The sequence below is a fragment of the Sceloporus occidentalis genome, unplaced genomic scaffold, assembly GCF_023333645.1.
Source record: "Sceloporus occidentalis isolate IW3139 unplaced genomic scaffold, rSceOcc1.0.p SCAF_9, whole genome shotgun sequence".
Lineage (NCBI taxonomy): Eukaryota > Metazoa > Chordata > Lepidosauria > Squamata > Phrynosomatidae > Sceloporus > Sceloporus occidentalis.
The window spans coordinates 18,257,653-18,282,639 of NW_028316989.1; the positions used below are offsets into that span (position 1 = coordinate 18,257,653).

Sequence of the window (24,987 nt, forward strand, 5' to 3'; positions counted from 1 at the left end):
CTTCATGTTGTTTCCTAGAACAACCAACCTGATGCCTGGGAGAAACCCACATATAGAAAATAAACACAAAGAGTGTTCATTTCATTGTGTGCTTTGATTGTGTATTCCTGCATGGCAGGGGGTTGGACTGGATGGCCCTTGGGGTCGCTTCCAACTCTATGATTGTATGCTTCTATGAGTCATTCCACTGTTTTTCCTTAGCAAATGTTGCTTGCAGAAAGAATCCTCCACCTATGAAGCTGCATTCAAAAATTCCACATTCCTTACTAAACTGCATCTGCTGGTATTCACTAGATGTGTTAGAATACAGACTCTACTATCTTCAGTCAGGATGACTGCCCTTTTATATCAACATGTTTGTGATGGTGAGTGTATAGTTTGTTTATATGTGTGTAATTGGTTTATGCATGGTGCACTTTCTACAAACGCATTATGCTGAAAGCAATTCCAAAATAAAGTGATAACTATCTGAATACAACAGCAGCCTGTATCACTACTCACAATAGCCTCAGCCCAATAATATAAACATAATAATGCTGCAATTTAGCAACGATGTTTCAATAAGTCACTAGAAATTCATTTAAAAGGATACCCCCCCCAAAAAAACCCCATAAATACATTAATACGTCAGTTAACAACATCTAAGCAGGGCTAACACTTTCACGGCTCATTGAGATGGGGCCATTTTGAGTGATTTGTGTCATTCTCTGACATTTAATTTTGCTGCTTCTCCCTTTTGGTTTCTTTCTGTTCCAAACACTGCTACATTTTGCCTCCTGACTTCCTAAAAAACCAAAACAAAACAGTAGCGTGATTCATAAAGGAAGCTCATTTAGCGACATCTCTTTCAACGTGAGTAGGGATACTGGGTGTCTATCATCCACAGGCTTCTCCTGATATTTCCTTCTATTTCCAATTGTACTTGTAGTTTGAAATATTCACATTATCCTCCCTTAGCTCCCGTTCCCCCCCCCCCCCAAATATTTGGTAGTGTTAGCACAAAGACAGAAGGCAACATTTTATTGCTAGTTGGTGCAGTCATCTTTTGGTTCATGGTACCTCCACTTTGGTCTCTCTCTGCTGTTTATACATACTGTGACCCCCTTCCCCCCGCAACATGCTTCCATGGCTTTTTGACAAACCTCTCTATATTTCTTCTAAATCACCAAACAAAAATTATAAAATGGGAGAGTGGATGCAGGGAGGAGAATAGAAAATAGCAATAATACTCTCCCATAGGTTGCACAGTAGAACATCTATCCTCCTCTTCCCCTGCTCATGAATAGGCAGCCATTTCAGCTTGGTTAATGGAGATCAGGACAAATGTAAGTTGAATGGAGCTTCTCTGAATCATGTGCTGGCAGAAAGGTGGGATATAGATAAAATAAATTAAAATAAAGGATTAAAAACTTTGCAGAAGATGTGCCACAGAGCTCTCCTCCTTGGCCTCCTTCCTCTCCCTGTTTGATCATTTCAACCTGGTGATATAATACACATATGGAAAAGTGTTTTGTTTTTTTAATATGGAGGGGAATGGAAGGGGGGGGGTACTTGCAGACCAGAAGTACAGGTGGAAACAATATTGGAATTGGGAAGGGTAAAGGCACCATTGATGGTAACAATATTCAAAAATATTAAGAACAATAAGACAAACATTTTTCTTGAGTGCTGGGAAAGCCCCATGAGCAGAGTCCTGGACTGAGGAGAATCTTTGCAGTTTGGGACTTCTGTGCAAAATTCACACAAGGTGTGTGTGTGTGTGTGTACGCACGTGCAAGCTGCACTTTATGAAACATCAAAAAGTTGTGCAGAAAATTGTATTCTCTAAAGAAAATTATCTTCCCTGTGGATAAAATCATGGATTTTGCACACAAAAAAGTGAATTTTTGGGCAGCCCCAATTAATCCTCTATCATCCCACCTTTTCAGATGTTTTTAAAATGCCCCTGTTTCTCTCCCCTCTTCTCACCTTCCCACTTTCTCCTCAGCTTACTTCCTTTGCTACAGATTGAGTTCAAAGTACAAAAATATTTGACTAAATTAGCTCATTGGGGAGAGAGGAGAGGGTTGAATCTTGCCCTTCCTAGTAGACTCATGCAAAAGCAGAATGCTGCAGTCTCTCCCAGCATGTATATTCATCTTCATTAACAATCTTTGCCATCTTGACCACATTCTGATGTTGCTTGTCAATACTGCCCTGGGTTTTACCTGTGAAATATCAGAGGGTATGGACTATGGTCCATTTCACCATTATCTTTCTGTTTCACACCTGAATCTCTTAACTCCTCCACCACACCAGCTTCTTAAGTACTTTTGCTACAGCTCTTGGTTTATATAATTCAGGAATAATCCATGCTTTGAAAAGAATTAAGAAAAATGTTTAAACATCAGCCATGATGGTAATGGCCTGGATCCTGTTTGTAGTCTCAGCCAGAGTAGATCCATTGAATCCATTCTTGAGCAGTAAGTTAAAACATATGTAAATCCATTCAATAGGTCTACTTTAGTAGAGAGTACTAATAGGACTGAGGACAAAATGTAGACACTATATGAAGAAACAACACAATTTCACAAAGGATAGTCACTTTTGATTCGGGTGTGTGTGTGAAATGAGTGCTCATTGTATTTATAGTGCATGGATACCTAAGCTAATCCATATTGTCTTTAATAAAATCCAGTTTGTGGACAACCCCAGAACAAGGCCATCAAAAAGTTTAGCCCAGCCAAAACTGCCATGATGACAGTATTCCAAGTGAAAATGCATCTTTGCTAAAGAATCTTTCCTGGGCCACATAAATCAAAAGTTCATTATGGGGAGGGTTTCATTTTTATTTTTATGGCTCTGTTTACATTTTATGAAACCATCTGGTCCTTCTATACTACACTTTTTTTGTAAAAAAAACCTCATCTTTGTTTATGTGGGAGTTGGCAGCAACTGGGAGACAGCAAGTACTGTTGCCTGTGCGAAGTAAAAAGGAAGCACATTGGTTAGAAATAAAATACACACAGGTCTCTGGGCAAGGAGCTACAATAATCAAGTTGAGGGGGAGACCATGGAGCAAAACCTCATGAATGTATTGGTTGGCTACCCTCAATCTCAGTTTAATGCATCCTCCCTGCAGGCCATTTGTTTTGGGTTATCAGTAAAGCTCAAGTCCAGCAATGTTCCTCTGGCGGCTTCACCTTTGGGATTGTCCAAAGTCCAGGGAGCCCCCAGTAAACCATTATAGTCAGCAGTGACAGTTTGAAAAATGGCTAAACAAGAGAACAAATGCCCTTCATGGCAGGCACTGTAATGAGTTGCTCCAGGACATTATTGTCTGCAGCCAATCCCATATGCAGCCATATCCCAGAGAGTCAAAAGTGTTGGGTGGTCTGTATTACCCTGCATATTTTCTCTGCTTTATTCTACTCCTTTTCCACCACCACAACTGTTTTTCATCTCTTAAAGTACCTGTTTTCTAGCCCAGATGGATTTGCTTCCATTTACGTAGGAGCTGAGGGTGTTACATTTGGAACTGGGTAACTCTGCTGCTTGTTTGGATGGCGACTGTAATGCTAAGTTCCAGCCAGCAGAACTGTCTAACTCAGAGCAGCTGCAAGGTTATCAAAAGCTGGACCTTTCCCATTTTAATTCCAGGTTTTTGAAGTGGTGGAAGGGGGGGGGGTGAAGGGCAAAAAGAGAGGGCTGAGAAAAGATGTTTGCAAAAGGATTGCCTGTTGCTTTTCCTGACTCTTTTCAAATCCAGGGTTACTGGCATGGAAAACTGGTGCTGTTTGTTGACAAAATTATCTCTGACTTGATAACATGAACATTTTGTCCCCCAGAGAGTAGGCTAGCTCTGCCTTTCTAGCACAAGCTCTAAATACTGAGTTCAGTCTTGTTTTATTTGGCTTTCCAAGATAGCCATCATCAATCTCAGTGTCTTGACGTGACAAAGGTTACCATGCAGCTCTTGGGCTTCTGCTTTTTCCAATATGACAGGGACGAGGAAGAAATCTCTAACTCCCACCCGGTCTCTGTGTATTTTGTTCTGTCTTTTGGGAAGCCTCAGGTGTCTTAATAATCAACCAGTAGAAATAGCTTTTCTGCAGCAGACAAAACTAGTTCCTCATAACCGGTCCCAACGATTCCCTACCGAATTGAAGAATACAAAACTGAACTTTTATTGATTCTGCTGGATAATAACAGACCTGCTTCCCACTATGAAATGTCCCCAATGCACAGTATACCCATCTGTCTCCTTAGTATCCCCATAGTCCATAATACAGATATAATCTCATCTTCTGTCAGACTAAATGTGTTTCTTTCAGTCTCATGAAGAGATGATAATGAATATCTGCATGGCAGTTTGAGAACTGAGAGGAAGCCATTGTGGCTATACCACAGAATATGACAGTCTTCTTTGAATGTTTCGAAGGCTTGGTGACTTCCATGATAACCCCAGAAAACTGTGAGCATGCTGTGGAAGTTCTGTGAAATCTCACAATGCTGTGGAAATCTCACAGTGCTGTGAAGTCTCACCTGTAATGTAGGGAGGGCCACCAAACAGCTGAACTGTGCTTCTTGCAAATGTATATTTGGAACCACACAGCAAGAAATCAAGGACAGCTAGATAATTTCTGAGCAAAACACAAAGCTCCTAAGTTATTTTTAAAGTAATTGGTTATCGTTAGTATTATGATCCCTAAACATAATTAATTGCCATTGTAGTCATATAATTAAAAATATCAATTTCTTGCTTTTGTGGGGCCTGAGCAGATGGGCTGGATGCCACAGGCCAACTTGGTATCCTGCTTATGGTGACCACCTGAGTCAGGCCCCAAGCCAATGTGGCGATGGGTAGGTGCTCATATGTCCACCCACCACCCTGCCATTGATTTTCTGCTACTGTGTGTGCCATACCTGCCACCACATCCATCCCAATGGCTCCCACTGTGGCCCTTAAGGACGCAAATGGGTGCTTGGCTTACACCAACATGGCCAGGAGCTCCCTTTTGACATCAGAAGACATAGCGGGCGGGGGCTATGAGACAGATGCAACAATGGTGGCAAATAAAGGGTGTGTTGGGCTGTCTGGTCTACTGGATGTTGTTTCAAAGTTTCCAGGAAACTCTGCAGCAAACAGTTGGTATTTTTAGACTGGAATTAAGGCCCCTTTGGACAAGGATCAGTCCAGGACTAGCAGATCAGAATCCAGACTAGCCAATACCAGCCAGGGTCCAGCACCAGGCTGGTGGAAGACTGGCCTTTTGGCCCATGCACACAGTCCCTTAGCATGAAACCTGTTTTCTCATTATCAGAAAGGAAGTAAATAGTTTTCTAACTAGTTTTAGTTACTTTCAGGGGGGAAAATGAAATGTAACAAGGTCCTGCACTGCGATCCACCTAAGTAATGAGACCACATAAAACATGCAACTATAAGAGTAACTACACAAAATATGTAACTATAAGAGTAACTAAAACAGCTATCTACTGTACAGTAAAACCCAGTGTCGATAGGACCAAAGATATGCTAAAGGGACTGGTAATAATATATTTAATTATTACAGAAAAAGAACAATTAATTAGAAATGAGTTATTATTTGTAATTAGTTACTTCCAGGCTTTGGCTTATAATGATATGCAAAGGGTAGATTTATAGTATTCTTTTTCTCTGCTTGTCCACAAATTGACTTATGAATAGATGCTTCAGAAGCACTGTTCAAGCATTGAAAGAGATGGTTAGAGAAGATTTCAGGAAAGAAAGCTGAAACATCTGTTGGCATTAATTTTAGGATGGCCTTTTGCAGAACGTGTGTAAATAACCCCCAAGATCCTTTCCACATTTTGGACTCTATAGGTGCATGGGACATGAAATGAGGATCCCCCACCCCAGATAGGAAAGGTCTTGTAAATAGGATTCCATAATATGGTACTTGAGGAAAGATTGGGTTGTCAGTTGCCGGTGTTCACCCCAGAATTTCCTGTTATTTATGCTCTCACACAATCATAACATTACTAAGATAACTACCTGCCCTTGTGTCTGGTCATTGAAGTTTACACAAGTCAGTAACTCTAATTTGCAAAAACACTGCTGCAAACAAAATGGATGAAACCTGCATAGTATTGTGTGCTATACTAAGAATCAGGCTTGTGCTGCCTCTCCTGTCCATTGAGTAGCATGACTCATATGAGGAATAAAAGGGAGCTTCTTTAGGCCAAAACCAGCAGGAGGTTTGTAGAGTATGTCTCAGCTGGGGTTCACTTTCTGCATATCACAGATGAGAACTGATTAATGAACCGCTTGAAATAGCAGACTGAAATAACAAGACTGAAATCCTGTCCAAATATTTCCAAAAGCAGATCTGTTTTTGAATGCCAATGGCATGGCATTAGGAGCCTGGTCTGCCAAGGGTCTACTGGATGCATGATAGAATCCCAGCAGCAATCTCTTTAATATGTGAGCTTATGTTCATGTGGGTATCTTTGCTGACCTACTTGGACAATAAAGAAACCAGACACAGCAAGTCAGGCTGTAAAACTGACTACCTGATTTCCTTCCTATTTAGTTTGTCTTTTATGACAGCTGCAAGAAGGGGGAGCAACCTAGTGTGGGAGCAGCTGAGGCATGTGGTCTTCCCCCAGACCTCCTCTGCAGCTTCCCTTGGGTGAAACATATGAGTCCCAAGGGAAACCCAAGTGCTGGGTTGCTCCCTAGCTGGCCCACAGCTGGAATGCCAAGCTGAGATTCCCTCACTCAACTCACAGGACATCAACAAAGATTTCTGTATCAGGATAGCCCCATGGAAGGACTCCTTCTCCACACTCTTAGTTGCAAGACCTAGAAAGGCAATTCTAGGGTGCTATCTATCACCCCAAAGTGGTCCCATAGGTGCTCAACAAAATCCTGTATCTGTCTCCAAAACCTGCCAAGTAACCACCTGTTTAAAGAACCACCATAGCCAATTGTCAAAGTTCCCAAACAACAGTGTGGCATCTGGAGCTGATAAGGAAGCCAGCAGCTGCAACTCGATATGGTCATCCAATGTTTAACTCACAGTGTGTTTCACCAAATAGTTAGGGCTTGAAGTGGATAAGGCTAATGAAAGGGATCACATAAAAACAAAGGGTAGGGATTTAAATTTGCAGGTTGCAACATGGGATTTAAAGACTAAATGTAGCCCACTAAGGGGGAAAGCAGACCAGCACTTTGTGTCACCCTGTGATGGAGTCACAGTGTAGCATTCGCATGCTCGATGCCGTGACTCTGCCCCATCACACCATGATGCCGCATGCCCATTTACATGGTGCGCGGCATCATGACGTGACTCATGTGCAGCACCCAAAAGGTGCAGCGTGGAAAGGGCATCATCATGCCACTGCACCACAGCTATTTCAGGGCTTATTTTTGCTCCCTGTGGAAGCTGCGGTGTGCAGTTGCTATGGCCCCCATCCGGGGCAAAAAGGGGTGGTGTTCAGCCACCCATCTGTATAGCCCCTAAGACATTTTAAATCTTCACTTACTCCCCATAACAGATCACCACTTTTTAAGGAAATATTTTCTCCTGCACTTCATCCATTAATTACAGGGAGTTTTAACGGGGAATTGAATATTGTATTTAATGTGTATTACCCTTCCTAAAATAAAACCTTGGAAAGGTATCTTCATCAAGTGTAATGGCCAGAGCAAGTGAGATAACCACATAAAAGCTATTCTGAGGTCCTTGAAAGGAAAGGTGGAATGCAAGATATAAATAAGGCATATATCTTTCTGTCCTGGGACATATGATAGAGGATAAAACAGATGGTGGGAACATTTGCTTTTTTCCTCATCTTTCAAGCTACCACTGAGAACTTAATAGATCCGACATATCTTTAGTAACTTTTCACAAATGATCTGATCAACAACATCTGACATCACTGGAAACTATTACACATATTGCAAACTGTTTTTGAAGGCTTGCATTTGCAAACACCAGGCTACTGAAAGGACAGTGAAGTCATCGCAGTATGATATGAATGACTACAAATTCTCCCTGATGGGCTGTCATTTTGCAGATCATGTTTGATTAATATTTATTTAATTATTGCAAGTATTTCTGTATTGCCTCCCAGCTTCCAAGTGTGCCCAAGGCAATGAACAAATTGAAACCGATTAAGACAATGCAAAGATGAAAACATTTTTACGGCACATTAAAATACTCTTCAGAAACTCGTAAAAGCAGTCTAAAAACATCCCATTTTTGAACTGGTTAAAACAACAGTTAGTCTGATTTTTTAATCCCAATATTCTTTCCTGACTCTTTAGTTTGCCCCCTCATTATGTTCTTTAAAGGGTTAGTAAAGTTTTTTTTTAAATTTTATTTTCTGCTAACAAACTGCTGATGTAAACACTCCAGACAAATTATGCTGAATAATGGATGGAAATGACTACATAATTTATTATGCTATAGACTGAATCAAAGATGCATCCATTTTCTTCTTCTCCTGACCTCAGGTCAGCTGCTGGCCTTTGTCCATACTGAGTCAAAACGCTGAGAGTAATTGATATCCAGTGGACTGTATGGATAGTTGACAGATAAGAAGAGAGGTCCTTGGGCTTTATGTACATGATTCCAGCCCAACTAAAACAGAAAACCTATAATGTAGTGTGAGTCCACTGCAAAACGTCAATGCACAAAACCAGTCAAGGTTTTGTAATGCTTAATATAGGTACAGACCGTCATAGATGATATCACAAAACCAGCAATTGGGGTAAATAGATTCTGTCCAGTTCTGTTGGCAAATCGGTTCCTCTGCAACTAATGGTGTTTCTGATGCTGGGAATGGATGTCAAGGAACCTGTGCTTCATTCTAAGAGAAACAAGCAAGGTTGGAAAACAATTCCTCAAAGACACACGACAGCTCCCACTCATCATCTCAGTCACCTGCCAGCTGTCCTTCTACTGCAATGTCAAGGAGGAAAAGGAAGATGTTTCTGCCTAGGCTGTAGATCTGGTAGGTTTTCAGCTTCCCAGACCATAAAATTTCAGTCCCAAAACCTGAGACCAGAGGGAGAGGTCCTTCTCATGTCATAGAGAAGAGACAGGCAAAGCTTGGCAGATGGGCTAAAATTGCTGTCTGGGTCAATTGATGGTGGAAATAAGCATCAGAGCAATCCAGATAATTTGGACCAAAATGTGGACAAAATGCTACTAACCAGAAAATATGGGCATGCACAGCTGCAGGAGAAGGATGTATTTATCAATGGCTGGGTAGGCAGTAAGATACACATAGCAATTTAAGTATTTGCTGCCATTTCTGTCAGGACATCCATTCCATGTTGCCTATGTGTATGGCCAGTGCATATGACATGTATGTAGTTTTTCCATGGCTTGTGGGGGCTTCTGGGCTTGTGAAATGCCCAGGACCACCCTGCTCCTGTTGGGTTTTGTACTGTACATCAAGATGGCACACATACAGCATTGGCAGTGTGGCTTCAAGTGTATGCACCTACTGCTTCTCTCTCCAGTCTCCTCCTCATGTTCACAGCTTTTCCATGCACTGCCATTACACCAGTGGAGCATATGACACTGACTGGAAATGGGTGATGGCAGGAGCTCAAGTTTTTGAATCAAACTGTCTCCTTCCCAAGTCTGCTTTGCCCTAAGATTTATCTCTCCATTTGGAGACAAAGATGCTAAGCAGTTCCTTGAGACCTTGGTTGGCATCCTTGACCCCTGAGAATCCTGGTTGTCAAAGTGGGAGTGTTCCAAAGTTCATAAACTGAGGCTCAGTAGTAAAAATTCCGAAACCTTTATTAAGAGATCTACAGATCCAGCCCAGTGACTTTCATTGTCAGAACTTACCAGCAAACATTAGAACTACATAATTAAACTGCACATAATCCAAACATCAGGCGGGGTTAATTCTTATTCATTAAAATTAATAAATACATTTGTGCTTTTTCCCTCTGGTATGTTTGCCTCCCTTCTTGACCGTTACCACATTATGGCAGGTCAAAAGCATATGAACCTCCTGAAAGAGTGTTGTTTCAAACTGGCCACTACTAGTGATCTGCTCCTGTATTGAGCTGTTCCTAGCCCTTAGACTGTAGCCTTTTCATTATGCTAGTTACCCTGTAGATTCTATAACTCAATCTTCTTTCTCATTTAGTGTGTAAAATCTTTCCAGGTGGTGGCAGTGGATCCCTCAGGCTCTAAACAGAAATTTCTCTTTCAAATGTTTCTGTCTGCCGTGCGACCCCCCCCCACACACACACACACCAGAGCGCCTCAGTGCATTGGAAAGTAAGATTCGAGGGTGAACTTTTCATAGCTGCAAAGCCTGACTGGGATGCTATTGGAAATGGAGGCTGCTTGCATTGCACCCATGAAATTCAGCCTTCGCCTGCTGGGGGAAAGATAACGGGATTTTAATTAGAACTCCTGAAGCATTGCCCTCCCTCCTGCTGAGAGAAGGTGGGACACTTTGGCAAGGGGATTTTGTTCTTGCTCCTCTGCTGGATGTCTTCTGGACTTCAATCACCACTTTCATCTGGGGAGCCCAATGTGCCTAGCAAAGATTTATTAACCCACATTGCAGCTCTTTGCAATGCACTGTAGGACTTATATGTCTGTATTTTAATTCAAGATGAGGGAAAGTAAAGCCACCCTGAAACACAGTGGTGTGTTTTTTTTAACCCTGTAAAAATGATTCTGATCAGCCTCCTTTTCACAATTCAGTTTCTTTGCTTGTTTTGTCTGTTCATTCAGTACTCCCAGCCACATGGAATGCATTTGATAAAACAGGGAGACCCAGCATGGAACCTGTAGGGGAATTGCCTTCCCTAGAAACTCTGAGAGGAATTATAAGGCCATGCTGGTGGATCAAGGATCCAGCTTTATTGAAGGAAATGCATTTCTGTTGCATGCTTCTTTTTAATACTGATAGAGTCTGATTGGGAATGCAGACTGCAACTCCAGAAATTTCTGGTAATACCTTTGAAGAAGGACAAATGATGAAAAGGCTGAAATGCACTGGGCTTTTGAAGAAATAAAAGTTTTTGGACCATCTCACAACACATGAGACTTTGTCTCCTTCTAATCTTCCATGCTCCAACAGTCCAGAATATAAAACAGAATGGGGATTCTGAACTCAGCACTTATGCATTCTAATATAGAAGGTGCCAGGTAACTTTACATTGCACATGTACTGGTGTAAATTGCCATCCAACTAACATTTCCATCTAGCTTTACATTGTTTTCCCAGGCCAGGTACCCAAACTGGCCTCCTACAGAATCCTTCCTGATGCCTTGCTATTGCAAGGCATATAACCCTTACATGTAAGTGAGGAAGAGACATACCTTTCTGGAGGAATGTCCCTGAAATCAAAGCACACAGTTCTGAAGAAATGCAAGCATTTTTACTACACTCAAGCAAAGTTATCTTGCTATCTCCTTCCCCTTCATTCTTCTGGCTACATGCTGCAAAAATATTTGCTTTAAACAGAAGGAAATACTGAATAAAGATAGACAGTTTTACTTCTTCTCATGTTGATTTTTTTTTTTTAAAAAAATCTTTTCAGATAAATTTTGCAAATTTTGGAAAGGTCTGTTTTTTTAAAAAAATAACAACGGGATGAAATCCTCCCCTTTGGTGTCTGCCTTAGTTATATGGTTGGCATATGCAATAAATGTGGGTTTGGTCCCATCAATATAGGCACTTGTAAAAAGCCTTGAAGACTCACTTGTTCCAGTTATTGTTTAGTTAGGATGATTTGCGGTTGCTGCTTATGACTCAATTTACTCTCTCCACGTGGAGCAGCACATAGGTCTTTGACTCCATCAACTGTCAAGGAGATGCCAAGTCAAAAGATTAAGTAAAGCAGTTTCATTTGCTCCAGTGTTTAACAATAAACATAACTTCCTCTAGGTTTAGGTCACCACAGACCTTCAGAGTTAGACTTCCAAAACGCTCAGATAAACCAAATACTTCAAGTTGTTTGGGGGCCTGTTGGTGGCCACAGAGTAAGTTGGCACAGCATTTTTCCTGGGTCTTTTCTCTCTTTCATTGGGCATGACTGTACCTGGGGTGTTCACCCCAACCCCAACCACAACCCAACAACCACAACAACCACAACAACCCCAACCCCAACCCTTCTTCCAGGATGGTTCTATTTTGCCCAATGATAAGTTCACTATCTTTCCACATGTTTCCCTCTCTGCCACCTAATAGCATTGGCATTTATGGCTTTTTATAGTTGGGTTGCCTGCACCCTCTTGCTTACTGAGCTTTTAGCTGTCTGGTCCTTCTTAATTGTCTTTCAGTACAATTGTCTGCCTACTCTTGATTAATGGTCAGCCCTGCAGCTAGGAGTTTTGTCCAGTTTGAGAGAAACAGCAGAGGAAGAGGTAGGTAGGGTGGCAGTCCTCAATAGCCTCTCACACTGTTTCAGAATATTAGTTTTCATCTACTGGCCTGTGAGGAATAGGGGAGTGATGGGGCTAGTACACAGTTTCAGTTTAGCAAACCAGTAATGGATGTCTGAAGAGCTGCTTCTATTAATGTTTATATATCCTTTCATCCTGAGCATAGCAAGTATAGTCTTGACTCACCATTCCAGAACTGAATAAACAAGTCTACTGCAGCTGGGACTACCAACAGGATTCAGGTCTTAGCCCCTTTATTCAGTCCCTTTTAAGTCCATTGTGTAATATCATGTCACACTTTTTCCTAGAATGAATTTCTGGATGGACACATTCCAAAAGAAGTAAAGTTCAGATCCTCAGCCTGAAGCTGTCTCCAAGTTGCATGAGAGGCCGTTATGGGATATGTCAGTATTAACTGGTTATTTCAAGATCAGATCCTACCTATTGTGTGTCACTGTACCACTTGCCTTGCAACACTGGGAGGATGATCAGTTGCATCTTTGTGTCAAGAATTTGTAATAAGAAAGGAAGCAAGATGGAAGCAAGGAAGCATGGGGTGGAGAAACAGACATGGAGAGAGACATAGGTTTTTCTCCGCCTGAGTTTATTATCCCATCCATTTGGCTTCATTTTTTTCCTGATGCCCTGTCCGTCAGCTGCTAAAAACTAATTCTGTACGAAATAAATACAACTTGAGTAAATTAAGTGAAAAGGCTTCAGAGAACCCAATTACTCTCTGTCTCCAGGATGCTTGGGAATGGAGTTCATTTCCTCGTAATGAACACAACGGTGAGTGACAGCTTGGCAAAATGAGCCGTGGCTTCATCTGCAGCATGAACACAGGGAGAGAGAGGGAGAGATAGAAAGAAGGAATATTTATGGAAAGATGCGCGTGTGTATAATCTTGTGCAGCTGCATGTGCAGGGTATTGCACATTACATATATTTTATATATGGCAAGGAGCTTTTTTTCCCCTTGGGAGATGCACATTTATGGCAATTCATCTTGGCCCGTGGTACCTCATCTGCAAACTCCTGAGAGAAATCATGTTTATTATGGAAGCCATTTGTTAATAAAAATTGGAGCAGCAGCTCATTTACAAACCGTGACAGCTCTAGTTAAAGCTGCCCAAGCGTTTCCATTCAACCCCCACCCCCCGGGTTTCATTTGCTTCACATTCTTAACTTCCAGGCTGTTTCCCCACCCTCTCTAAGAATGATCCCAGCAGGGCAGCTTTTAAAAATATTTGGAGTGAAAATGGCCTAGTCCATTGTTATACAGTACTTGCCTGAAAACAACAAAACACAAGTTGGGTGAAGACTTCTGCCCATCACATTTTTAGAGGTACAGAAAAGATGATTTGTGTGCTCCCCATAGATAAGGTGGATACTGATTGATGACATCTATGGTGGTGTTCCTAGTCCACAGCCCAATGCTCCTGATGCTAGTGATACTACCACTACTTGACTGTCACTGGTCTGGTCCAGTCACTTCCAAGTGCTACCAAGTGATCCAAATCTCCATGTTGGTTAACCAACTCTGATTTGAGGAGGTGGTGGTGGACCTTCCTTCCTTCCTTCCTTCCTTCCTTTTTTAAATAGTATTTTTACTGAGAATATTTTCCCTTCATTTCATCCATCTCTCCATCCCACTTACGTCAACGTTTGTGAAAAGCTTATTTCATACTTGAGGGAGAAAAAGTAAGTTACATTTGTTTTGCATATTTTGTGTAGCCTGTTCCCAATGATTGCAGAGTTTTTAATGCATAAATCTCCAGACTCATCTTTGATTGTAACATCAGAAGCTTTATTTGAACTTCTGATGGAATCTGTGTTTACTAGTCCAGCCTAGTGTTTGGAGGCAGAAGGCTGGCATGAACAGCCCACCAGCTTGGCTTTGTTAACTCATACATGTTCCTTTCAAACATGAATGCAAATAAATGCCCATGCTGGTATGTGAAAAAGGGTTCAGCCAACTGGGCTTGTTCTACAGAAGCCACTGTAGAGTGAGAGTAATGACCATGTGAGGAAAATGAACCTTGTAAATCTTTTTATACAGGATTTTAGAAGAGGACAGCTGCTGCCACTGTATAATGTTCTATTTTCTTGTAATCAAAGGCTGCAAGGAGAAACCACTGGGCAGACTGTTTTCTATTAGGCCCACTTAGGCGTTGGTAGAGATGACAAAGGGCATTAAGTCTCATACCAGCTGCAGTAGTACAATGTCAAACAAGGTGTTGTATGCTGGGGTAGAATCAGGTCAGGTACCCAGATAGTGTTAAATTGGAAACCATGGCTCAAATAGCTGACAATACAAAGCAGCTATAAGAAGATAGTCCAGTTATCATTTATAAATGATTGAGGTAGTCCAGTTATCCTTTTATTCCACACACTACACACATTGTGATTTTAGACAGTGTGGTGTGATGGCTTGAGTGTTGAATTATGACACTGGCAGACCAAGGTTCATACTCTGGTTCATCCGTGGAAATCCACTGGATGGCACTTGCACAAGTTGCACTCCCTCAGTCTAGGTGTCATAGAAGCATAGAATTAGAAGAGATCACAAGGGCTATCCAGTCCAACTCCTGCCATGCAGAAACACAAAATCAAAGCACCCCCAACAGATTGCTATCCAGCCTCTGCTTAAAGTCCTCCAAAGAAGGAGAGTCCATCACATGCCGAAGGAGTGTGTTCCACTCTTGAACAGCTCTTACCATCAGGAAGTTCTTCCTTGTGATTAAGTGAAATCTCTTTTTCTGTAGTTTGCATCCACTGCTCCATGTCCTAGTCTGTGGAGCAGCAGAAAACAAGCTTGCTTTGTCTTGAATATGACATCCCTCCAAATATTTAAAGAGTGTTATCATATCACCTCTTAACCTTCTCTTCTCCAGGCTAAACATACCCAGCTCCCTAAGCCACTCCTATAGCACATGGTTTCCAGACCTTTCTCCATTTTGGTTGCCCTCCTCTGGACATGCTCCAGCTTGTTAACATCCTTTCTGAATCGTGATGGCCAGAACTGGAGACAGTATTTCAGGTAAGGCCTGACCAAAGCAGAATAGAAGGCAGTGGGTAACATCCTCTGAATAAATCATGCCAAGAAAACTCTAGATTAAGGGTGCCACAAGTTGAAATCAACTTGAAGGCATAGGACAACCATTCTGATTATGTTATGTGACAGCTGACAGGCCATAACTTTTATTGCTGTTTTAGGATGGCATGATGTGATAACTGCCAAGTAGTTACAGCATCAGATCTCACCTGTTCTCAAGAAGCTAACCACGGAGTACCAGGTACTTTAGACTTAATTTCAAAGGAAGGGAATAGTAAATCACTTCAGAGTTGTTTTTTTGTCTAAGAAAACCCTATGAAATTAATGAGGTTGCAATAAGTTGACAGGCAACTTGAAGACACACACACACACATAAACACACACAGTTGTGGATAAATCTATCTCTGACACTTTCTACAACAATCTTATTTTCTTTCCAAGTAAAGTTTCATTTTGACGGATTTGTGTATCCTCTTAGAGTTTTTAAAAACAGATTTGTTTTTACTAAAATCTATATGCAACTGGAGAATATACCTCCTGAGCCTTGATTTAGATGTAGCAAGCTCCGTCAGCCTGGTATCACTGCATAACACAGTTGGGTCAATTATGCAACTGTTTCAACGTCCAGTTGCCATTTCTTGTGCATGCATCCAGTGATAACAACTGCAGACATTCTGCCCATTTAGAACACTTATCCTCAAGAACACATATGCAGTATTGCTCAAAGCAGTGGTCCACGGACTGCTGTTGGTTCATAAGCCATTGCCTTCAGTCTCTGGTACATTTCCAGGAAATAAAGAAGCTAATGGGCACAAATTCTGTACCAGTTCCTGACACGCTGGGCGGGGGGGGGGGGGGAATCTTAATTTCTGGTTCTCCAACAACAGATAGTTTGCAGTGTTTTATAGGACTTGGTTGGTAGGGTCAGAGAGAATAAATCTTTCTTCCCCTCTCAGTTACAGGAATAAAAAATGACCTTTCTTTGATTCACACTTCAGCTCTCTCCCATTTCCCCATAACTTTCCCTGCAATTTGCCAAGTGATCATTGAAGTCAATCAGATACTTGTGTTTGTATAACAAAGTTTGTGGCTTTCAGGGATGGATGCTTTCATCCAGTCAATACAAGCTGCTGAGAAGTATTTGCCAATTCCTTTGATCCATTGGCGGAAGTAACTTCACTTTTACACTTCATAGTGAGGAGTCTGATTTGCTGTAATATTAAACACATACCCAGATTATGTATTGAGGAAATCATTTCTTATTGGAAGTTTTACAAAGGATATCTTTATACTTTGAGAAGCAACAGCAAAGAAGGAGTGATTGCTAATCCAATCAATTGCCTTGAGCTATCTTCTAAGGTTGAGTAGTTTGTGTGTAAGTGAGTTTTGTGGGTGGAGGATTTCTTTGGTTAGCTGGTTGTGAAAAGAAACCAAATAATCTCTGTGTAATAATTGGTTGTCAGAAGTTAGTTATGAGTGCAGGCTGCCATCACATCAAATACCATTGATGCCTTGTATGCCACAGTCAACCACCAACTATAGTTGGTCTCACCTGGTTTGGTAACTCAGGGTGTCACCCTTCCATTGACCTCCTCTCATAACACACCATCCAGAATCTTTAATAATGTCTTTTTCGTACTAATGTTCTTGTTCTTTTTAGCCTTTTCTTAATTCCCAGCAACAAATAATAATAGCCATAATAATTTGGCTTCTTTTACAGTACTTGACATCTTTTCTAGCTTTGTCAGTTGATAAGAACAATTTTGCAAACATTTCCCAAGTGACTATATTCTAATGTGAAGCCAAATGCTTTCATGGCCAGCATCCATAGTTTTTTGTGGGTTTTTCGGGCTATCTGGATGTGTTCTAGAAGAGTTTATTCCTGATGCTTCACCAGCATCTGTGGCTGGCATCTTCAGCATCTGTGGCCTGGTGAAACATCAGGAATAAACTCTTCTAGAACATGGCCACATAGCCTACAAAACCCACAAAAATCTATGGATGCCAGCCATGAAAGCCTTCAACTTCACAAATGACTGACAAAGGTAAAACATAATAGTTAAATAACATTATTATTTTTTAAATAAAATGGTAAGAGGTAGTTAAAACACATTTATAATATAATTACTAATGAAAGTGTTTCTTTTAAATCAGCACACTGTTCCACATCCGTTATTCCTACATAATTTAAATCTCAAAGGTATGCCAGAATAAAAAGGAGAGCAGGAATGGGACCAACTTGACCTCCTGTGAAAGGGACTTACACAATCTGGAAGCAAGCACAGAAAAGGCTTTTTCCTGTGTCCTCAGCAAGCATGACTGCGAAGGTGGTGGGACCAAACAAAAGCCTTCCCTTGCAGATCTTGAAGCTCTAGCTGACTGTGTACAGAGATACGTTCTTTCTAGTAGTTTGGATCCAAACCACTTCCAAACAAAATATCTCTCTAGGGGTGAATGCTAAATAAGTCATTGCAATTAATGACTGTAATTCTACTGATAAGTCCCAAACTGAGTAGACCGATTGAACCAACTGATGAATGCTGGATGAACACATAGGTAAATCTGAATAATTCGATGGCTCTGCTCTGATCAGGATTAAAAATAGAGTTTAGGCCCATATCTTTCTTTTTGAACTTGTTGTTTGACACTGAAACAAGTTTCCCAGTGTGCACCATCCATACATTTTCCTGAAATGATGGTATAATATCACACTGCATTATAACGAGCAGAATTGTGAGCAAAATAACACCACCATCGCCACCAAGAATGAAAAATGGAAGGTTTCATTAATAGTTGTGTGTGTGTGTGTGTGTTTTAATCCACATTGTCTTTAGAACTTCAGCACACAATTATATAGCATCATTCCAGGAACTAGTGTGTGTGTGTGTGTGTGTGCGCGCACGCTTCTGTGGCAATTGGAGAATGGGTGGCAGCAGCTAGTGGTCATTAGACAGCTATGTCTTGTGATGAGATAAGAAGGAGCCTATCTTACCACTGTGGGATCAGATAACCTGTCTCTGATGGCCATAGGCCATCTTAACTGTCATTAAGACGGTAGAATTCAAAGCTATATTGTGTATACTCATGCATGAGTCTAGAAATTTGGGACAAAAAATTAACCTAAAACCCCTGAGTCAACTTATCCATGGGTCAATGTACATACCGTACTTTAGCTCTCAATTTTAAAAAAGGAACTATCCCCTGATGAAAGGCAAGAGTGTCATCTGCCCTGGAATTACTGGCTCCCTTCTACAGCCTTTAGTATGAGCACAAATAGATATGCCTGTAAGTTCTTTGGCATTGTTTTCCTTTGCTTTGTCCTTTATAATATTTGTTAGATGCCCCTAGGTTTTACCCTCAACTTATCCATGGGTCACATCAAAATCCATAATTTTGGTCCCAAACTTACCTTTGACTTATTCATGACTTATAGTTGAGTATATATGGTAGCTGTGTGAGTCTGTAGAAACAGTATGTAGAGAGATCTTGTAGCACGTTTGAGACTAAATGGAAGAAAAAACTTGGCAGCAATAGCTTTCGTAGACTTCATCTGAGGAAGTAGACTGAAGTCTACAAAAGCTTATGCTGCCAAATTCTTTATTTCTGTTAGTTTCAAAGGTGCTACAAGATCTCTCTACATACTGTCAGTAAGATAGTGTCTCTGCCTCATCAAAACATCCTATTTCTTTATTAGCTGCTGGAACAGACCCTGTTTCCCCTGCTCCCAAGATTTCCTGATCTTATCACTACTCTTTTTGGACAGCCCTAAAAGATTTCTCCCAAGCTCGAACACCCAACGTCACCTTGTTATGTGAAACCCATTGGTAACATTGAGATATACAAACCCCCACTCTAAGTAATTTCTCACAGTTTTTGCCATATACCTGCTGCTCTCTTCAACAGCCTGCAGAGATTTTCCTTGAACAGGAACCTCCTAAAATCACTCCAGGTGAAATTCTGTGCATGCATGAGAAAATCCAGGAGGGTTAACTTTTGTCTTTGCTTGTCTATGATGATGCATATTAACGTCACCGTTCCAGGGCCTTTCCTATGATGATGCTTCTTATGAATATGCTTCTTCCCCATTCCCTCTTATTCACTCTGTTGGCCCTTCCTTCCTCTTTCCCTCTCTCCCTCTTAAAAAGATAGAAAAAGAACCATCTGATGCTTTCTGTCATCCTGCTCTTTTCTCCTCCATGGGGAAATTCTAGGCATGTTGGAATGATGGCTCTCTGCAAATTCCCAGTCGACAAGGTGCATGTGTGGACTGACTGTCTGGGTTGGAATTCATTAGGAACCTTTGTCTTTGCAGCTGTCTCTTGGATTATATCTTTATTGATCCTGCCTGCCCATGACCAATGGGAAATATGTGGGAAATGATGAAGCTTCTTCAGAAGAGGGAGTTCATAATCTTGTTCTAACAAAGCCAAGGCCCTTAGGGACGGATGAACAGCCTGTGTGTAGAGCCTATTTCAAGATGATATGGCTATCACATCTTGTTCCCCTTTGTTTTACCAGGATAACATTCAATTACCCTCGCAACAACAGCTTCTCTTAAGGGTGATTGAGGCAGCTATTCACTTGCCCCTGTTAGTGAGAGACTAAAATAACAAGCCAGGCTATTAGAGGCCACCTGGAACAATAAGCAAAGTTGACCATATCTAGGTAATAGGGAATAGAGGGTAGGAAAGGTACAAACAGATCTCTTGACCATGTAGGAAATGCAGATACAGTGCGGATAGGTATCTATGGATGTGTGTAGGTTGTCCCCATTGCCTTTTCCCATTTACTCACCAATATGATTGGTTCTGCATATTGTTCCAAGTGGAGTCTTATACTTTAGCTATATTCTATACTGTGTGATGGATAGCTCCTTAGGGAGTCATGCTACCATGACAACTGCAAAGTTTTCAGAATGCCACTTTCCAAGTTCATTGAGGAGAGAATGAGATACGGAAGCAGTCTCACTGTTGCACTAATGCCATTGCCCCAGATTTTAGAATGGAGCCCAAACGGTGCACCATTGATTTTGGGATTCTATAATCTTCACTGCTTGTTAAACTATGATGGTCTGGATCACCTGTCAAGGAAGTCCCTCCAAGTTCTTCCACACATTATCCCTGCCATTTTCCACAACTTTCATCTTCGCAAGGCCTAGAAACATAATTCATGAAACAAAACAAAACAACCCTTTCCTAATGCTATTACTTTCAAGGGGCGAGTACAGAAGAAATTCCCAGTGAATTGGATGTTGCTGCTGTGTGATTTCAAGCCCCCCCCCCAACTTATGATAACCCTATGGTGAATCTACCATGGATTTATGATAGGTGGCCTGATTTGTTTAGGGAGGGGTTGCCCTTGTCTCCCTCTGAGACTGAGAGTGTGTGACATGTCTAAGGTCAACCAGTGAGTTTCCATGGCTGGATGGGAATTTGAAGCCTGTTCTCCAGAGTCCCAGTCCAACAGTCAAACCACCGCAATACACTGGATTTCAGTGTACAGTGCGGCCATGTCATACGCGAGTGCCTTTTACATGGCTTTCAGCTTACGTTGATAGCTGCGTGACAAGGTTGCAGTGGCATGCACTTCGTGCCGCGTGTCATTATTTTCCCCATTATCTTCAATGAGGCTCAAGCATAAGCAATATTTGCCTTATGCGGAGGGGTCCAGAACGGATCCGCCATGTAAGGCAAGGGCGCACTGTACTAAATACTCAAAAGTCATGAATGTCATAATCATGCTTTCAAGTCGTCAAAATGCTTCCTTTACATTATCTCAGTCAATGTGGCTAGACAAGGTGATGCAATGATTATGAGTCTACTACTAGGAGAATCTGCCTCGGATAGCAGAGAATGTTGTGCAGTGCAGCCTCAGGAGTAATTGTGGATGTCGCTCCATTGGCAATGTGAACAATATTCAACTCCTGTGTTGATGGAAGTTCTACTCCCTCCTCTTTAAAAAAAAATAGCGTAGAAGGGGGACTATCCTTTCCTTCCCAAATGTTATGAAGACCCTCCCCCCCCCCCATGCAAAGAACCTCTTGCATTTTACCTAATTGTCTACAATTTGTCTGACTTCATTCCATCAGAAATGCCAACAATAACCTACAAATTTCATCTGGTTCTCCCAAAAAAATACAAACGTTTGCCTTTAACACCAAACCTAAACCTGACCAACACAAAAACAAAACAAACCTCTGCTTTGTCTGACATGTGGCGGTCATCATCCAATAAGAAGGCAATAGTCTTCCTGCAGTTTTTGTCCACTGCTCTAAAATATATATATATATAATTTTAAGTTACAGCAATTTGTTTATTTCATCCATCTTGGGGGAGGCCTGAGAGGCCTTGGATTTCCAAAGAGAAACAGGCTATGCCTAAACAGGTTTGAAGTGAAGAAACTTGCTTTCTGAAACATCAATTTGGGATCCTCACCAAATTTTGTTTTCATTGCAAACTCTAAGCAGTTTCCAGTTTCAAATATCAGACACCAACCTGTGAGACAGCAACAGCTACACTTAACCCATGCCAAATCTGAGCGCTGAAGCCTTCCCCAGTGTATTGAGATAAACACACTGTCTGTGCCACGTCTGCCTTGGAGAACCTCACTAATCCTTTCAGAAAAGCCCCCCAGGGAATCCAAAGCTGCTTTTCATTAGCCCGACAAGCCCAACAAGCTCCCTAGCAGCTCAGACGCACTGATAGAAAGCTGGTGCCTGCCTTCACATGGAAAAAAAAAGAGCGTGAGGAGCTGGGAAGATGTGCAGAGGGAATGGGAGTGATATTAAATCTTTCACTTCTCATTGCATGTGTTGGAATCACTGGGAATGGGGCCTGAGATGAGCTTTGGGGACAATGCAGAGGAGAGAGAGGCAGCAGGGACTATTGTGCAGGTGGCTGCAATTATACAGAGTTTCTCACTGAGTCAGAGGAGACAAGGAGGGTCCAGAATTGAGTTTGTCATCGCATGGAGCCAATCTCTTAACAGAGGCAGAAACTGCTAAAGTGGGGAGGAGATACGAATGCCAGAACTCCATCTCAATTCAAGAGATCCTATTCATCAGCTTTGGTTTTGACCCCTCTCTAGAAGAACTCTTTAATGCATTGTTCCTTTGTGACTTCTCTTGTCTCCTCCTGCATCAGACAGATAAGACTCCATGACTTTGGAGGCTCTGTGGCAATTGTGCTTGCCTTTTGAAAAGACAGAGAGCTCTTCTTCTTATGAAGCTGTCCTGTGGTGAAAATGCAGAATTGGTTTGATTCGGTGAGGCAAAGGGGGAAAAAGAGGAGAGAGAAAAAGAGAAAAACACAGAGACACATACACTGTAAGATTACCATTCCAGGAAGAAAGTGCATTCTCTCCCCAGAGAGCTTCCAACTCAATAACTGTGCTAAAGAATGATTCTTTCTGGAATTAGGATCTTTGACAAATGCAACCCAGTATATTAATGCACAGTGGGACAGTGGGACAGGTTTTAGGTTACTGGAAAATTAAGCTCTCATGGCAATACTTCTTATGCTGCCTTGTCTTCACATCTGAGATGAGATAGTCACCTGGCTCTTTTGATGTCACAAACATTTCTTGGTGTACTCACAATGGTCAAGTGTTTGGGGTCTCCAAGAAGCAGTGAATTGAGAAAGTCCATTGAATCCCTGGCTCAGGATGCAATTGGCTTGAGTTTTTGATGGCTTACAAGACATGTGGGTTTGCAGCAGCAATTAGATCAAAAGGTCAGATGGAATGGCTGCTTTCTCTTTAAAGGCTGTACCTGCTGCAAAGTCCTGAAGTTCACAAGAGGATAAAAAGGTCAGCCCAGAAAAGGAAACTAGCTGGAAAGGAAACAAGATTTTATATATATATATATATATATATATGCACATGCTGTCACTCTGGCTAAGAAATAGGTTGGCAATCAATGCAGTCCCACCAACTTCTCTTTGAAAACACCTGCATAACATGAGAATGTCATGGGAATCTTGTAGCACTTTTAAGACGAACTGAAAGAAAGCAACTTGCTTCAAGGTACACGCTTGAGGAAGTAGGCTCAAGTATGCAAAAGCCCGTGCTACCAGCTTCTTCCTTTCAGTTAAGTCTCAAAGGTGCTACAAGATCCCTTTCCATACTCATTTTTGAGAATAACATGGCTATCTCTTTGAGAATGTCTTGAGACAGAGCTAGGCCAGACTGGGAGAGAGCTCTAGAATCTCTGTGGCAGCAGGGACTCCTACTTGTCATTAAGCAACATAATGAAGTCATGAAGAAAGGAGCTAGCCTGAGAAAGAGCCATGCAATGTCTGTTTAAAGATCTCCAAAGAAGAAAAGCCCATCACCCATGGTAGACATGGGACTTCTCAGTCTTCTCTTATCCAAGCTAAACATGTGATTCTTCATAAGGCTTGGTTGCCAGACCTTATGGTTTTCTCTGGACACATTCCAGCTTCTATCCTTCTTGGAATTGGACACAATGTCCAAAGTGAGGTCTGATTTAAAAAAAAAAATAGAGTGATAGTACTACTTTCCTTGTTTTGGACACTGTACTCTTCTCGATGCCACCTAGATTTTCATTAACTTTTTCAACCACAGCATCACATTGTTGGCTCGTGTTTAACTTGTCCTCTTCTAAGACCACCACATCCTTTTATATGTTTTCTCTTGCCAGTTCCCTCTTCTTGTTGACTATCAAGGTGGTCCTATGCAACATGCCTCTGTTAGAAATCTCATTTGCCAAGCAGCCTCATATAGCAAAACCAAATTATTTGGGGCTCTCTAGGTCAAAACCAGCACCTTGATTGATCTCAGAAACAAAACCAGAAATATGCACAAAAGTTACATTGTAAAATTTCTAATGTTCATTTAAAAAATCTTTGTGGGTGTTTATAGGGGGAAAGTGTTCCACATGATATTAGATGCTGATTTATTTGTGTTGTTGTGGTAGCTTGACCCTGCGTCTACCATTCTGGCTTAATAGAAGCAGAGGTGAGCCTAAAGTGATGAGAGAATAGGGCTTGAAGAGCTTGTTTGAAAGAGAGGGAGCCGGGGGTTAATGTCCTCCTGTTTTTACAAAATGTGCTCTATCAAAGACAGGATGAAAACAGCAGGGAGTTATTTGCATGTTCATTATAGCTCATACCAGCAGGAATACCTATGTAAATCTGATAAAACACCAAAAGCAATGGGTTCCAAATGTGACATGCATTCCTGCCCTCCTTTCTTTTGCATACTCATGAAACAGACACATTTACCTGCAGTGATATTTACAGTGCCCAAGCCACCCCCTCTTATGCAACTTTGACTCCTTCCATTGACAAAATCAGACATTTGAGAAACTAGTGGCACAGAGTCAATAGCATTGACTTCCTGATTTTTTACTTCCAGTCGTGTAGTTGTTGCGGTGTGTCTTCAAGTCATTTCTGACTTATGGCAACCCTAAGGTGAATCTGTAATGGGGTTTTCTTGACAAGATTTCAGCAGAGCAGGTTTGCTATTGCCATGCTCTGAGAGAGTGTGACTTGCCCAAGGTCATCTAGTGAGTATCATGGCT

The 24,987-nt window shown here is 41.5% G+C and overlaps 1 protein-coding gene across 2 annotated transcripts in view; it reads left to right on the top strand.

Moving 5' to 3' along the window:
- Nucleotides 1-24,987, top strand: part of OPCML (opioid binding protein/cell adhesion molecule like) — an 842,793-nt gene that overhangs the window by 238,274 nt on the left and 579,532 nt on the right. The window contains exon 1 of one of the 2 annotated variants that reach the window (XM_089537526.1): nt 15,372-15,431. The exons of the other annotated variant lie outside the window; for it this stretch is intronic. Within the exon in view, the coding sequence (XP_089393652.1) occupies nt 15,404-15,431 (28 nt within the window). The 5' untranslated portion in view covers nt 15,372-15,403. Of the gene's footprint in view, nt 1-15,371; nt 15,432-24,987 lie in introns of those variants that run through there. 2 annotated transcript variants of the gene reach the window in all.